The sequence below is a fragment of the Crinia signifera genome, chromosome 6, assembly GCF_055691185.1.
Source record: "Crinia signifera chromosome 6, ASM5569118v1, whole genome shotgun sequence".
NCBI classification, from domain to species: domain Eukaryota; kingdom Metazoa; phylum Chordata; class Amphibia; order Anura; family Myobatrachidae; genus Crinia; species Crinia signifera.
The window spans coordinates 15,757,248-15,775,372 of record NC_139222.1 but is presented as its reverse complement, the minus strand read 5'-3'; the positions used below and the strand labels follow the sequence as shown (position 1 = coordinate 15,775,372).

Genomic DNA, 18,125 nt, shown 5'->3' with positions numbered 1-18,125 from the left:
TGCCGTAACAGGACTCCAGATTCCGCTCCACCTGTGCCTAACAGGACCCCAGATTCCGCTCCACCTGTGCCGTAACAGGACTCCAGATTCCGCTCCACCTGTGCCGTAACAGGACCCCAGATTCCGCTCCACCTGTGCCGTAACAGGACTCCAGATTCCGCTCCACCTGTGCCTAACAGGACCCCAGATTCCGCTCCACCTGTGCCGTAACAGGACTCCAGATTCCGCTCCACCTGTGCCTAACAGGACCCCAGATTCCGCTCCACCTGTGCCGTAACAGGACACCAGATTCCGCTCCACCTGTGCCATAACAGGACCCCATATTCCGCTCCACCTGTGCCATAACAGGAACCAGATTCCACACCACCTGTGCCATAACAGGACCCCGGATTCCACTCCACCTGTGCCGTAACAGGACACCGGATTCTGCTCCACCTGTGCCATAACAAGACCCCATATTCCGCTCCACCTGTGCCATAACAGGAACCAGATTCCACTCCACCTATGCCATAACAGGAACCAGATTCCACACCACCTGTGCCATAACAGGACCCCGGATTCCGCTCCACCTGTGCCATAACAGGACACCAGATTCTGCTCCACCTGTGCCATAACAGGACCCCATATTCCGCTCCACCTGTGCCATAACAGGAACCAGATTCCACACCACCTGTGCCATAACAGGACCCCAGTTTCTACTCCACCTGTGCCATAACAGGAACCCAGATTCTGCTCCACCTGTGCCATAACAGGATCCCAGATTCCGCTCCACCTGTGATAACAAAACTCCAGATTCCGCTCCATCTGTGCCATAACAGGACCCCGGATTCTGCTCCACCTGTGCCATAACAGGAACCCAGATTCCACTCCACCTGTGCTATAACAGGACCCCAGATTCCGCTCCACCTGTGCTATAACAGGACCCAGATTCCACTCCACCTTTGCTATAACAGGCCCCAGATTCCACTCCACCTGCGCCATAACAGGCCCCAGATTCCGCTCCACCTATGCCATAACGGGAACCCAGATTCTGCTCCACCTGTGCCGTAACAGGAACCCAGATTCCGCTCCACCTGTGCCATAACAGGAACCCATATTCCGCTGCACCTGTGCCATAACAGGAACCCAGATTCTGCTCCACCTGTGCCATAACAGGAACCCAAATTCCGCTCCACCTGTGCCATAACAGGACTCCACCTGTGCCGTAACAGGACACCGGATTCTGCTCCACCTGTGCCATAACAAGACCCCATATTCCGCTCCACCTGTGCCATAACAGGAACCAGATTCCACTCCACCTATGCCATAACAGGAACCAGATTCCACACCACCTGTGCCATAACAGGACCCCGGATTCCGCTCCACCTGTGCCATAACAGGACACCAGATTCTGCTCCACCTGTGCCGTAACAGGACCCCATATTCCGCTCCACCTGTGCCATAACAGGAACCAGATTCCACACCACCTGTGCCATAACAGGACCCCAGTTTCTACTCCACCTGTGCCATAACAGGAACCCAGATTCTGCTCCACCTGTGCCATAACAGGATCCCAGATTCCGCTCCACCTGTGATAACAAAACTCCAGATTCCGCTCCATCTGTGCCATAACAGGACCCCGGATTCTGCTCCACCTGTGCCATAACAGGAACCCAGATTCCACTCCACCTGTGCTATAACAGGACCCCAGATTCCGCTCCACCTGTGCTATAACAGGACCCAGATTCCACTCCACCTTTGCTATAACAGGCCCCAGATTCCACTCCACCTGCGCCATAACAGGCCCCAGATTCCGCTCCACCTCTGCCATAACAGGCACCAGATTCCACTCCACCTGTGCCATAACGGGAAACCCAGATTCCGCTCCACCTGTGCCGTAAAAGGAACCCAGATTCCGCTCCACCTGTGCCGTAACAGGAACCCAGATTCCGCTCCACCTGTGCTATAACAGGACCCAGATTCCGCTGCACCTGTGCTATAACAGGAACCCAGATTCTGCTCCACCTGTGCCATAACAGGCACCAGATTCCACTCCACCTGTGCCATAACAGGAACCCAGATTCCGCTCCACCTGTACCGTAACAGGAACCCAGATTCCGCTCCACCTGTGCCGTAACAGGACACCAGATTCCACTCCACCTGTGCTATAACAGGACCCAGATTCCACTCCACCTGTGCCATAACAGGAACCAGATTCCACTCCACCTGTGCCATAACAGGAACCAGATTCCACTCCACCTGTGCCATAACAGGACCCCAGTTTCTACTCCACCTGTGCCATAACAGGAACCCAGATTCTGATGCACCTGTGATAACAAAACTCCAGATTCCGCTCCATCTGTGCCATAACAGGACCCCGGATTCTGCTCCACCTGTGCCATAACAGGAACCCAGATTCCACTCCACCTGTGCTATAACAGGACCCCAGATTCCGCTCCACCTGTGCTATAACAGGACCCAGATTCCACTCCACCTGTGCTATAACAGGCCCCAGATTCCACTCCACCTGCGCCATAACAGGCCCCAGATTCCGCTCCACCTATGCCATAATGGGAACCCAGATTCTGCTCCACCTGTGCCGTAACAGGAACCCAGATTCCGCTCCACCTGTGCCATAACAGGAACCCATATTCCGCTGCACCTGTGCCATAACAGGAACCCAGATTCTGCTCCACCTGTGCCATAACAGGAACCCAAATTCCGCTCCACCTGTGCCATAACAGGACCCCAGATTCCGCTCCACCTGTGCCATAACAGGACCCCAGATTCCGCTCCACCTGTGCCATAACAGGCACCAGATTCTGCTCCACCTGTGCTATAACAGGAACCCAGATTCTGCTCCACCTGTGCCATAACAGGCACCAGATTCCACTCCACCTGTGCCATAACAGGAACCCAGATTCCGCTCCACCTGTACCGTAACAGGAACCCAGATTCCACTAGACCTGTGCTATAACAGGACCCCAGATTCCGCTCCACCTGTGCCGTAACAGGACACCAGATTTTGCTCCACCTGTGCTATAACAGGACCCAGATTCCACTCCACCTGTGCCATAACAGGACACCAGATTCCGCTCCACCTGTGCTATAACAGGAACCCAGATTCCGCTCCACCTGTGCCGTAACAGGACACCAGATTCTGCTCCATTTGTGCCATAACAGGACCCAGATTCCACTCCACCTGTGCCATAACAGGACACCAGATTCCGCTCCACCTGTGCTATAACAGGAACCCAGATTCCGCTCCACCTGTGCTATAACAGGACCCCATTTTCTATTCCACCAGTGCCATAACAAGACTCCAAATTCTGTTTAACATGTGCTATAACAGGACACCAGATTCTGCTCTACCTGTGCTATAACAGGACACCAGATTCTGCTCTACCTGTGCTATAACAGGACACCAGTTTCCGCTCCACCTGTACTATAAGAGGCACCAGATTCTGCTCCACTTGTGCTATAACAGGACACCAGATTCCGCTCCACCTGTGCTATAACAGGACACCAGATTCTGCTCTACCTGTGCTATAACAGGACACCAGATTCCACTCCACCTGTGCTATAACAGGACACCAAATTCTGCTCCACCTGTGCTATAACAGGACACCAAATTTTGCTCCACCTGTGCTGTATAACAGGACACCAGATTCCACTCCACCTGTGCCAAAACAGGACCCCAAATACTGCTTCACCTGTGCAATCATAGGACACTAAATTCTGCTTAACATGTGCTATCATAGGACACTAAATTCTGCTTAACCTGTGCTATCATAGGACACATGATTCTGCATCACCTGTGCTATAATAGGACACATGATTCTGCTGCACCTGTGCTATCATAGGACACTAAATTCTGCTTAACCTGTGCAATCATAGGACACTAAATTCTGCTTAACATGTGCTATCATAGGACACTAAATTCTGCTTAACCTGTGCTATCATAGGACACATGATTCTGCATCACCTGTGCTATCATAGGACACATGATTCTGCTTCACCTGTGCTATCATAGGACACTAAATTCTGCTTAACCTGTGCTATCATAGGACACATGATTCTGCTTCACCTGTGCTATCATAGGACACTAAATTCTGCTCCATCCGTGCTATCATAGCACACGAGAGACTGCTCCATCTGTTTTAGAATAATAATAATAATAATAATAATAATAATAATAATAATAAATAGCATTATCAGCTGCCAGACACTGTACAGTCAGCCGCCTATACAGCCATAACCCGGAAGATCTTACCGCATACATACATAGAGGCCGGAAGTCAGGTGGCAGTTGGAACGCACAACCCGGAAGTCAGATGGAACGCACAGCACGGAAGCAGGGTGTGTATGCAGGGCCGGCGCCACCACTAGGCAGGTTTAGGCATTTGCCTAGGGCGCCGGCCACTGGAGGGCGGTAGTGAGCTGCAGGAGGAGCAGCAGGCCAGCAGCAGGAAAGCTACGCAGAGGAGAGCCGGAGGAAGGAAGCGAAGCTGCATCTGCCAACTTCAAGCACTTACTCAGCTATTCGGTGAGTCATTCATGCCCTCCCTCAGCCAGCTCAAGCCTGCCCATGTTAAACTTGCTGCCCCCATCCCTGGCTGGTCGTCAGCCACCAGGCCCTGGCAGCAATCCTCATCAATCTCCAGTGGACGCCCGCCCCTCCCCCCATTTGCGGCACCAGCGACCCCCCTCCCCCCATTCGCGGCACCCGCGACCCCCCCTCCCCCACACAAGCTACCCTCTCCCCCACACAGGCTACCCCCCTCATGCTCTCTCCTCACAACCTCAACCCCCCGCCCCCATTTGCGGTACCTGCGACCCCCCCCTCCCCCACACAGTCTACCCCCCCTCATGTTCTCTCTCTCTCCCCTTACAGCTCCAAACCCCCCCCCCCCATTCATGGCACCCACGCCCCCCCTCCCCCACACAGCCCCCCCCCCCACAGGTTACCCCCTCATGCTCTCTCTCCCCTCAAAACTCCAAACCACCCCCTCCCCCCATTTGTGGCACCAGCGATCCCCCCCACCATCCCCCACACAGGCTACCCTCTACTGCCTCCCCTTCACAGCTCCAACCCCCCTTACCACAGGCTATACCCTGTACTAAACACCGCTCCTACCAATAGCACCCCGCCTGGACAATGCACATCACTGCAGACAGCACCGCTGACAGACAGTCTGTCGGCGGTGCTGTCTGCAGTAATGTGCACTTGTCCAGGCAGGGGTGCTATTGGTAGGAGCAGTGTTTGGGGGAAGGGGGTGCTGGTAGGGATGTCTGCGGAGGCATTAGTAGGAACGTTGTATGTGCTGTCTGTAGTGGCAGTGTTCAGGAATGGGAGGGTTGCTGGTGTCAACGGTGATGTCCTGGGCAGCTATGTGTTGAAGGTGTGTTTTTTGAAGGAGGGGGGGGGTGGCTTGCAGAATATTTGCCTAGGGTGCTGAGAAACCTTGCACCGGCCCTGTGTGTATGTATAACATAAAACGACGGAGCGGGTGAGTTAGCGGCAGCGGGAGATGTACAGAGACAATGAGGCGCTTACAGGTTATACAGAGCGGATACCTGGGTGCTGCGCTGTAATGTCACCATTATCCGGCTGTGCTGCAGTGATTACCAGGCCTCAGGCCTCATACCTCCCACCATGTACCCAGCGCTGTATACCCCCTTATGCTGTATTATAGCCTCAGTGCAGCCACATACATATGTGTTATTACTATAAATCTTCTTTATCCACCTGATAGATACAAGGTCTCGTGCTGGTTTCTTAATTACGGAGGGATCCCCATGATTTTTGGTGGAACCAGGATTGGCTCAACAAGTCCAGGGCTGGTTATGCTGGGGGGAGGGGAAACCCCCCCCCCCCCCCCCGTTTAAAACATTTTTTGTACACAAATCTGCATACGCTCGTTACTAAAAAAATAAATAAATCGCACTAAACGCATATTTACATTACTAAAAATCGCCAGAAATCACATGCAAATTCTGCACCCTATTACATCTTGCCCAGCATTGGGTGGAGATTATTAATGTGCTGTAGCTGGATCGGTGGAGCTGCTGGGAAACACCGACCAGGGCTGTGGGAAATATGAGGACGTACTGGTCACTCAATGTTTCATATCTGTATATGTTACATGTACTCTGTGATGATTCTTATACTAATTATATGTCTTCCTAGACAGCTGATCAGTGAGGAGCCAGAACCTTTACACTGGATGTACAAAGTCGCGTGACGGTGAGACGTGTCCTGTATAGATCACTGATAACTGAGGATGGATAAGGACAGGAGTCACACGACTGAGAGGATACTAAATCTCACCCTGGAAATCATCTACCTGCTGACTGGAGAGGTGAGGGGATCTGGGAGTGTCACTGTGACGTCACTTATATCTATAGTAATAATACAGAGACGTGACTGGGGAGGGGATCTGGGAGCGTCACTGTGACATCACTTATATCTATAGTAATAATACAGGGAGGTGACTGGGGAGGTGAGGGGATCTGGGAGTGTCACTGTGACATCACTTATATCTATAGTAATAATAGAGACGTGACTGGGGAGGTGAGGGGGTCTGGGAGTGTCACTGTGACATCACTTACATCTATAGTAATAATACAGGGACGTGACTGGGGAGGTGAGGGGATCTGGGAGTGTGACTGTGACATCACTTATATCTATAGTAATAATACAGGGACGTGACTGGGGAGGTGAGGGGATCTGGGAGTGTCACTGTGACGTCACTTATATCTATAGTAATAATACAGGGACGTGACTGGGGAGGTGAGGGGATCTGGGAGTGTCACTGTGACATCACTTATATCTATAGTAATAATACAGGGACGTGACTGGGGAGGTGAGGGGATCTGGGAGCGTCACTGTGACATCACTTATATCTATAGTAAAAATACAGGGAGGTGAGGGGATCTGGGAGTGTCACTGTGACATTACTTATATCTATAGTAATAATACAGGGACGTGACTTGGGAGGTGAGGGGATCTGGGAGCATCACTGTGACATCACTTATATCTATAGTAAAAATACAGGGAGGTGAGGGGATCTGGGAGTGTCACTGTGACATTACTTATATCTATAGTAATAATACAGGGCAGTGACTGGGGAGGTGAGGGGATCTGGGAGTGTCACTGTGACATCACTTATATCTATAGTAATAATACAGGGACGTGACTGGGGAGGTGAGGGGATCTGGGAGTGTCACTGTGACGTCACTTATATCTATAGTAATAATACAGGGACGTGACTGGGGAGGTGAGGGGATCTGGGAGTGTCACTGTGACATAACTTATATCTATAGTAATAATACAGGGCAGTGACTGGGGAGGTGAGGGGATCTGGGAGTGTCACTGTGACATCACTTATATCTATAGTAATAATACAGGGACGTGACTGGGAGGTGAGGGGATCTGGGAGTGTCACTGTGACATCACTTATATCTATAGTAATAATACAGGGACGTGACTGGGAGGTGAGGGGATCTGGGAGTGTCACTGACATCACTTATATCTATAGTAATAATACAGGGACGTGACTGGGGAGGTGAGGGGATCTGGGAGTGTCACTGTGACATCACTTATATCTATAGTAATAATACAGGGACGTGGCTGGGGAGGTGAGGGGATCTGGGAGTGTCACTGTGACATCACTTATATCTATAGTAATAATACAGGGACGTGACTGGGGAGGTGAGGGGATCTGGGAGTGTCACTGTGACATCACTTATATCTATAGTAATAATACAGGGACGTGACTGGGGAGGTGAGGGGATCTGGGAGTGTCACTGTGACATCACTTATATCTATAGTAATAATACAGGGACGTGACTGGGGAGGTGAGGGGATCTGGGAGCGTCACTGTGACATCACTTATATCTATAGTAATAATACAGGGACGTGACTGGGAGGTGAGGGGATCTGGGAGCGTCACTGTGACATCACTTATATCTATAGTAATAATACAGGGACGTGACTGGGAGGTGAGGGGATCTGGGAGTGTCACTGACATCACTTATATCTATAGTAATAATACAGGGACGTGACTGGGGAGGTGAGGGGATCTGGGAGTGTCACTGTGACATCACTTATATCTATAGTAATAATACAGGGACGTGGCTGGGGAGGTGAGGGGATCTGGGAGTGTCACTGTGACATCACTTATATCTATAGTAATAATACAGGGACGTGACTGGGGAGGTGAGGGGATCTGGGAGTGTCACTGTGACATCACTTATATCTATAGTAATAATACAGGGACGTGACTGGGGAGGTGAGGGGATCTGGGAGCGTCACAGTGACATCACTTATATCTATAGTAATAATACAGGGACATGACTGGGGAGGTGAGGGGTCTGGGAGTGTCACTGTGACATCACTTATATCTATAGTAATATTACAGGGACGTGACTGGGGAGGTGAGGGGATCTGGGAGTGTCACTGTGACATCACTTATATCTATAGTAATAATACAGGGACGTGACTGGGAGGTGAGGGGATCTAGGAGTGTCACTGTGACATCACTTATATCTATAGTAATAATACAGGGACGTGACTGGGAGGTGAGGGGATCTGGGAGTGTCACTGACATCACTTATATCTATAGTAATAATACAGGGACGTGACTGGGGAGGTGAGGGGATCTGGGAGTGTCACTGTGACATCACTTATATCTATAGTAATAATACAGGGACGTGACTGGGAGGTGAGGGGATCTGGGAGTGTCACTGTGACATCACTTATATCTATAGTAATAATACAGGGACGTGACTGGGAGGTGAGGGGATCTGGGAGTGTCACTGACATCACTTATATCTATAGTAATAATACAGGGACGTGACTGGGGAGGTGAGGGGATCTGGGAGTGTCACTGTGACATCACTTATATCTATAGTAATAATACAGGGACGTGACTGGGGAGGTGAGGGGATCTGGGAGTGTCACTGTGACGTCACTTATATCTATAGTAATAATACAGGGACGTGACTGGGGAGGTGAGGGGATCTGGGAGTGTCACTGTGACATCACTTATATCTATAGTAATAATACAGGGCAGTGACTGGGGAGGTGAGGGGATCTGGGAGTGTCACTGTGACATCACTTATATCTATAGTAATAATACAGGGACGTGACTGGGAGGTGAGGGGATCTGGGAGTGTCACTGTGACATCACTTATATCTATAGTAATAATACAGGGACGTGACTGGGAGGTGAGGGGATCTGGGAGTGTCACTGACATCACTTATATCTATAGTAATAATACAGGGACGTGACTGGGGAGGTGAGGGGATCTGGGAGTGTCACTGTGACATCACTTATATCTATAGTAATAATACAGGGACGTGGCTGGGGAGGTGAGGGGATCTGGGAGTGTCACTGTGACATCACTTATATCTATAGTAATAATACAGGGACGTGACTGGGGAGGTGAGGGGATCTGGGAGTGTCACTGTGACATCACTTATATCTATAGTAATAATACAGGGACGTGACTGGGGAGGTGAGGGGATCTGGGAGCGTCACTGTGACATCACTTATATCTATAGTAATAATACAGGGACGTGACTGGGAGGTGAGGGGATCTGGGAGCGTCACTGTGACATCACTTATATCTATAGTAATAATACAGGGACGTGACTGGGAGGTGAGGGGATCTGGGAGTGTCACTGACATCACTTATATCTATAGTAATAATACAGGGACGTGACTGGGGAGGTGAGGGGATCTGGGAGTGTCACTGTGACATCACTTATATCTATAGTAATAATACAGGGACGTGGCTGGGGAGGTGAGGGGATCTGGGAGTGTCACTGTGACATCACTTATATCTATAGTAATAATACAGGGACGTGACTGGGGAGGTGAGGGGATCTGGGAGTGTCACTGTGACATCACTTATATCTATAGTAATAATACAGGGACGTGACTGGGGAGGTGAGGGGATCTGGGAGCGTCACAGTGACATCACTTATATCTATAGTAATAATACAGGGACATGACTGGGGAGGTGAGGGGATCTGGGAGTGTCACTGTGACATCACTTATATCTATAGTAATATTACAGGGACGTGACTGGGGAGGTGAGGGGATCTGGGAGTGTCACTGTGACATCACTTATATCTATAGTAATAATACAGGGACGTGACTGGGGAGGTGAGGGGATCTGGGAGTGTCACTGTGACATTACTTATATCTATAGTAATAATACAGAGACGTGACTGGGAGGTATGGGGATCTGGTAGTGTCACTGTGACATCACTTCTATCAATAGTAATAATACAGGGACGTGACTGGGGAGGTGAGGGGATCTGGGAGTGTCACTGTGACATCACATATATCTATAGTAATATTACAGGGACGTGACTGGGGAGGTGAGGGGATCTGGGAGTGTCACTGTGACATCACTTATATCTATAGTAATAATATAGGGACGTGACTGGGGAGGTGAGGGGATCTGGGAGTTTCACTGTGACGTCACTTATATCTATAGTAATAATACAGGGACGTAACTGGGGAGGTGAGGGGATCTGGGAGCGTCACTGTGACATCACTTATATCTATAGTAATAATACAGGGACGTGACTGGGGAGGTGAGGGGATCTGGTAGTGTCACTGTGACGTCACTTATATCTATAGTAATAATACAGGGACGTGACTGGGGAGGTGAGGGAATCTGGGAGTGTCACTGTGACATCACTTATATCTATAGTAATAATACAGGGACGTGACTGGGGAGGTGAGGGGATCTGGGAGTGTCACTGTGACGTCACTTATATCTATAGTAATAATACAGGGACGTGACTGGGGAGGTGAGGGGATCTGGGAGTGTCACTGTGACATCACTTATATCTATAGTAATAATACAGGGACGTGACTGGGGAGGTGAGGGGATCTGGGAGTGTCACTGTGACATCACTTATATCTATAGTAATAATACAGGGACGTGACTGGGGAGGTGAGGGGATCTGGGAGTGTCACTGTGACATTACTTATATCTATAGTAATAATACAGAGACGTGACTGGGAGGTATGGGGATCTGGTAGTGTCACTGTGACATCACTTCTATCTATAGTAATAATACAGGGACGTGACTGGGGAGGTGAGGGGATCTGGGAGTGTCACTGTGACATCACATATATCTATAGTAATATTACAGGGACGTGACTGGGGAGGTGAGGGGATCTGGGAGTGTCACTGTGACATCACTTATATCTATAGTAATAATACAGGGACGTGACTGGGGAGGTGAGGGGATCTGGGAGTGTCACTGTGACGTCACTTATATCTATAGTAATAATACAGAGACGTAACTGGGGAGGTGAGGGGATCTGGGAGCGTCACTGTGACATCACTTATATCTATGGTAATAATACAGGGACGTGACTGGGGAGGTGAGGGGATCTGGTAGTGTCACTGTGACGTCACTTATATCTATAGTAATAATACAGGGACGTGACTGGGGAGGTAAAGGAATCTGGGAGTGTCACTGTGACATCACTTATATCTATAGTAATAATACAGGGACGTGACTGGGGAGGTGAGGGGATCTGGGAGCGTCACTGTGACATCACTTATATCTATAGTAATAATACAGGGACGTGACCGGTGAGTGGATCTGGGAGCGTCACTGTGACATCACTTATACCTATAGTAATAATACACGGACATGACTGGGGAGGTGAGGGGATCTGGGAGCGTCGTTGTGACATCACTTATATCTATAGTAATAATACTGGGACTTGACTGGGGAGGTGAGGGGATCTGGGAGCGTCACAGTGACATCACTTATATCTATAGTAATAATACAGGGACGTGACTGTGGAGGTGAGGGGATCTGGGAGCGTCACAGTGACATCACTTATATCTATAGTAATAATACAGGGACATGACTGGGGAGGTGAGGGGATCTGGGAGTGTCACTGTGACATCACTTATATCTATAGTAATAATACAGGGACGTGACCGGAGAGGTGAGTGGATCTGGGAGCGTCACTGTGACATCACTTATATCTATAGTAATAATACAGGGACGTGACTGGGGAGGTGAGGGGATCTGAGAGCGTCACTGTGACATCACTTATATCTATAGTAATAATACAGGGACGTGACTGGGAAAGTGACGGGATCTGGGAGCGTCACTGTGATGTCACTTATATCTATAGTAATAATACAGGGACGTGACTGGGGAGGTGACGGGATCTGGGAGTGTCACTGTGACATCACTTATAGCTATAGTAATAATACAGGGACCTGACTGGGTAGGTGAGGGGATCTGGGAGTGTTACTGTGACATCACTTATAACTATAGTAATAATACAGGGCAGTGACTGGGGAGGTGAGGGGATCTGGGAGTGTCACTGTGACATCACTTATATCTATAGTAATAATACAGGGACGTGACTGGGGAGGTGAGGGGATCTGTGAGTGTCACTGTGACATCACTTATATCTATAGTAATAATACAGGGACGTGACTGGGGAGGTGAGGAGATCTGGGAGTGTCACTGTGACGTCACTTAAATCTATAGTAATAATACAGGGACGTGACTGGGGTGGTGAGGGGATCTGGGAGCATCACTGTGACATCACTTATATCTATAGTAATAATACAGGGAGGTGAGGGGATCTGGGAGTGTCACTCTGACGTCACTTATATCTATAGTAATAATACAGGGATGTGACTGGGGAGGTGAGGAGGTCTGGGAGCATCACTGTGACATCACTTATATCTATAGTAATAATACAGGTACATGACTGGGGAGGTGAGGAGATCTGGGAGTGTCACTGTGACATCACTTATATCTATAGTAATAATGCAGGGACGTGACTGGGGAGGTGAGGGGATCTGGGAGTTTCACTGTGACATCACTTATATCTATAGTAATAATGCAGGGACGTGACTGGGGAGGTGAGGGGGTCTGGGAGTGTCACTGTGACATCACTTATATCTATAGTAATAATACAGAGACGTGACTGGGGAGGGGATCTGGGAGTGTCTCTGTGACATCACTTATATCTATAGTAATAATACAGGGATGTGACTGGGGAGGTGAGGGGATCTGGGAGTGTCACTGTGACATCACTTATATCTATAGTAATAATACAGAGACGTGACTGGGAGGTGAGTGGATCTGGGAGTGTCACTGTGACGTCACTTATATCTATAGTAATAATACAGAGACGTGACTGGGGAGGGGATCTGGGAGCGTCACTGTGACATCAATTATATCTATAGTAATAATACAGGGATGTGACTGGGGAGGTGAGGGGATCTGGGAGTGTCACTGTGACATCACTTACATCTATAGTAATAATACAGGGACGTGACTGGGGAGGTGATGGGATCTGGGAATGTCACTGTGACATCACTTATATCTATAGTAATAATACAGGGATGTGACTGGGTAGGTGAGGAGATCTGGGAGCGTCACTGTGACATCACTTATATCTATAGTAATAATACAGGGATGTAACTGGGGACGTGAGGGAATCTGGGAGTGTCACTGTGACATCACTTATATCTATAGTAATAATACAGGGACGTGACTGGGGAGGTGAGGGGATCTGGGAGCGTCACTGTGACATCACTTATATCTATAGTAATATTACAGGGACGTGACTGGGGAGGTGAGGGAATCTGGGAGTGTCACTGTGACATCACTTATATCTATAGTAATTATACAGGGACGTGACTCGGGAGGTGAGGGGATCTGGGAGCGTCACTGTGTCATCACTTATATCTATAGTAATAATACAGGGATGTGACTGGGGAGGTGAGGGGATCTGGGAGTGTCACTGTGACATCACTTATATCTATAGTAATAATACAGGGACGTGACTGGGGAGGTGAGGGGATCTGGGAGAGTCACTGTGACGTCACTTATATCTATAGTAATAATACAGGGACGTGACTGGGGAGGTGAGGGGATCTGGGAGTGTCACTGTGTCATCATTTATATCTATAGTAATAATACAGGGATGTGACTGGGGAGGTGAGGAGATCTGGGAGCGTCACTGTGACATCACTTATATCTATAGTAATAATACAGGGATGTGACTGGGGAGGTGAGGGAATCTGGGAGTGTCACTGTGACATCACTTATATCTATAGTAATTATACAGGGACGTGACTCGGGAGGTGAGGGGATCTGGGAGCGTCACTGTGTCATCACTTATATCTATAGTAATAATACAGGGATGTGACTGGGGAGGTGAGGGGATCTGGGAGCGTCACTGTGACATCACTTATATCTATAGTAATAATACAGGGCAGTGACTGGGGAGGTGAGGGGATCTGGGAGTGTCACTGTGACATCACTTATATCTATAGTAATAATACAGAGACGTGACTGGGAGGTGAGGGACCTGGGAGTGTCACTGTGACGTCACTTATATCTATAGTAATAATACAGGGACGTGACTGGGGAGGTGAGGAGATCTGGGAGTGTCACTGTGACGTCACTTAAATCTATAGTAATAATACAGGGACGTGACTGGGGTGGTGAGGGGATCTGGGAGCATCACTGTGACATCACTTATATCTATAGTAATAATACAGGGAGGTGAGGGGATCTGGGAGTGTCACTGTGACGTCACTTATATCTATAGTAATAATACAGGGATGTGACTGGGGAGGTGAGGAGGTCTGGGAGCATCACTGTGACATCACTTATATCTATAGTAATAATACAGGTACATGACTGGGGAGGTGAGGAGATCTGGGAGTGTCACTGTGACATCACTTATATCTATAGTAATAATGCAGGGACGTGACTGGGGAGGTGAGGGGATCTGGGAGTTTCACTGTGACATCACTTATATCTATAGTAATAATGCAGGGACGTGACTGGGGAGGTGAGGGGATCTGGGAGTGTCACTGTGACATCACTTATATCTATAGTAATAATACAGAGACGTGACTGGGAGGTGAGTGGATCTGGGAGTGTCACTGTGACGTCACTTATATCTATAGTAATAATACAGAGACGTGACTGGGGAGGGGATCTGGGAGCATCACTGTGACATCAATTATATCTATAGTAATAATACAGGGATGTGACTGGGGAGGTGAGGGGATCTGGGAGTGTCACTGTGACATCACTTACATCTATAGTAATAATACAGGGACGTGACTGGGGAGGTGATGGGATCTGGGAATGTCACTGTGACATCACTTATATCTATAGTAATAATACAGGGATGTGACTGGGTAGGTGAGGAGATCTGGGAGCGTCACTGTGACATCACTTATATCTATAGTAATAATACAGGGATGTGACTGGGGACGTGAGGGAATCTGGGAGTGTCACTGTGACATCACTTATATCTATAGTAATAATACAGGGACGTGACTGGCGAGGTGAGGGGATCTGGGAGTGTCACTGTGTCATCACTTATATCTATAGTAATAATACAGGGATGTGACTGGGGAGGTGAGGAGATCTGGGAGCGTCACTGTGACATCACTTATATCTATAGTAATAATACAGGGATGTGACTGGGGAGGTGAGGGAATCTGGGAGTGTCACTGTGACATCACTTATATCTATAGTAATTATACAGGGACGTGACTCGGGAGGTGAGGGGATCTGGGAGCGTCACTGTGTCATCACTTATATCTATAGTAATAATACAGGGATGTGACTGGGGAGGTGAGGGGATCTGGGAGCGTCACTGTGACATCACTTATATCTATAGTAATAATACAGGGCAGTGACTGGGGAGGTGAGGGGATCTGGGAGTGTCACTGTGACATCACTTATATCTATAGTAATAATACAGAGACGTGACTGGGAGGTGAGGGACCTGGGAGTGTCACTGTGACATCACTTATATCTATAGTAATAATACAGGGACGTGACTGGGGAGGTGAGCGGATCTGGGAGTGTTACTGTGACGTCACTTATATCTATAGTAATAATACAGGGACGTGACTGGGGAGGTGAGGGGGTCTGGGAGTGTCACTGTGACATCACTTATATCTATATTAATAATACAGGGAGGTGACTGGGGAGGTGAGGGGATCTGGGAGCGTCACTGTGACGTCACTTATATCTATAGTAATAATACAGGGATGTGACTGGGGAGGTGAGGAGGTCTGGGAGTGTCACTGTGACATCACTTATATCTATAGTAATAATGCAGGGACGTGACTGGGGAGGTGAGGGGATCTGGGAGTGTCACTGTGACATTACTTATATCTATAGTAATAATACAGAGACGTGACTGGGAGGTGAGTGGATCTGGGAGTGTCACTGTGACGTCACTTATATCTATAGTAATAATACAGAGACGTGACTGGGGAGGGGATCTGGGAGTGTCACTGTGACATCACTTATATCTATAGTAATAATACAGGGACATGACTGGGGAGGTGAGGGGACCTGGGAGTGTCTCACTGTGACATCACTTATATCTATAGTAATAATACAGGGACGTGACTGGGGAGGTGAGGAGATCTGGGAGTGTCACTGTGACGTCACTTAAATCTATAGTAATAATACAGGGACGTGACTGGGGAGGTGAGGGGATCTGGGAGTGTCACTTATATCTATAGTAATAATACAGGGATGTGACTGGGGAGGTGAGGGGATCTGGGAGTGTCACAGTGACATCACTTATATCTATAGTAATAATGCAGGGACGTGACTGGGGAGGTGAGGGGACCTGGGAGTGTCACTGTGACGTCACTTATATCTATAGTAATAATACAGGGACGTGACTGGGGAGGTGAGGAGATCTGGGAGTGTCACTGTGACATCACTTATATCTATAGTAATAATACAGGGACGTGACTGGGGAGGTGAGGGGATCTGGGAGTGTCACTGTGACATCACTTATATCTATAGTAATAATGCAGGGACGTGACTGGGGAGGTGAGGGGACCTGGGAGTGTCACTGTGACGTCACTTATATCTATAGTAATAATACAGGGACGTGACTGGGGAGGTGAGGAGATCTGGGAGTGTCACTGTGACGTCACTTATCTATAGTAATAATACAGGGACGTGACAGGGGAGGTGAGGGGATCTGGGAGTGTCACTGTGACATTACTTATATCTATAGTAATAATAGAGACGTGACTGGGGAGGTGAGGGGATCTGGGAGCGTCACTGTGACATTACTTATATCTATAGTAATAATACAGAGACGTGACTGGGAGGTGAGGAGATCTGGGAGTGTCACTGTGACATTACTTATATCTATAGTAATAATACAGAGACTTGACTGGGAGGTGAGGGGATCTGGGAGTGTCACTGTGACATCACTTATATCTATAGTAATAATACAGGGACGTGGCTGGGGAGGTGAGGAGATCTGGGAGTGTCACTGTGACATCACTTATATCTATAGTAATAATACAGAGACGTGACTGGGGAGGTGAGGGGATCTGGGAGTGTCACAGTGACATCACTTATATCTATAGTAATAATACAGGGACGTGACTTGGGAGGTGAGGGGATCTGGGAGCGTCACTGTGAGGTCACTTATATCCTATAGTAATAATACAGGGAGGTGACTGGGGAGGTGAGGGGATCTGGGAGTGTCCCTGTGACGTCACTTATATCTATAGTAGTAATACAGGGACGTGACTGAGGAGGTGAGGGGATCTGGAAGTGTCACTTTGACATCACTTATATCTATAGTAATAATACAGGGACGTGACTGGGAGGTGAGGGGATCTGGGAGTGTCACTGTGACATCACTTATATCTATAGTAATAATAGAGACGTGACTGGGGAGGTGAGGAGATCTGGGAGTGTCACTGTGACATCACTTATATCTATAGTAATAATACAGGGACGTGACTGGGGAGGTGAGGGGATCTGGGAGTGTCACAGTGACATCACTTATATCTATAGTAATAATACAGGGACCTGACTGGGGAGGTGAGGGGGTCTGGGAGTGTCACTGTGACATCACTTATATCTATAGTAATAATACAGGGACGTGACTGGGGAGGTGAGGGGATCTGGGAGCATCACTGTGACATCACTTATATCTATAGTAATAATACAGAGACGTGACTGGGAGGTGAGGGGATCTGGGAGTGTCACTGTGACATTACTTATATCTATAGTAATAATACAGAGACGTGACTGGGAGGTGAGGGGATCTGGGAGT

General features: G+C 48.4%; 2 protein-coding genes across 2 annotated transcripts in view; both read left to right on the top strand.

The window, feature by feature from the left end:
• Positions 1–18,125, top strand: part of LOC146010024 (uncharacterized) — a 437,588-nt gene that overhangs the window by 10,560 nt on the left and 408,903 nt on the right. The window lies entirely within an intron of this gene.
• Positions 6,174–18,125, top strand: part of LOC146009527 (uncharacterized) — a 35,863-nt gene continuing 23,911 nt past the window's right edge. Inside the window, exon 1 of the mRNA XM_083149970.1 lies at positions 6,174–6,341. Within this exon, the coding sequence (XP_083006096.1) occupies positions 6,264–6,341 (78 nt within the window). The 5' untranslated portion in view covers positions 6,174–6,263. The remainder of the gene's footprint in view (positions 6,342–18,125) is intronic.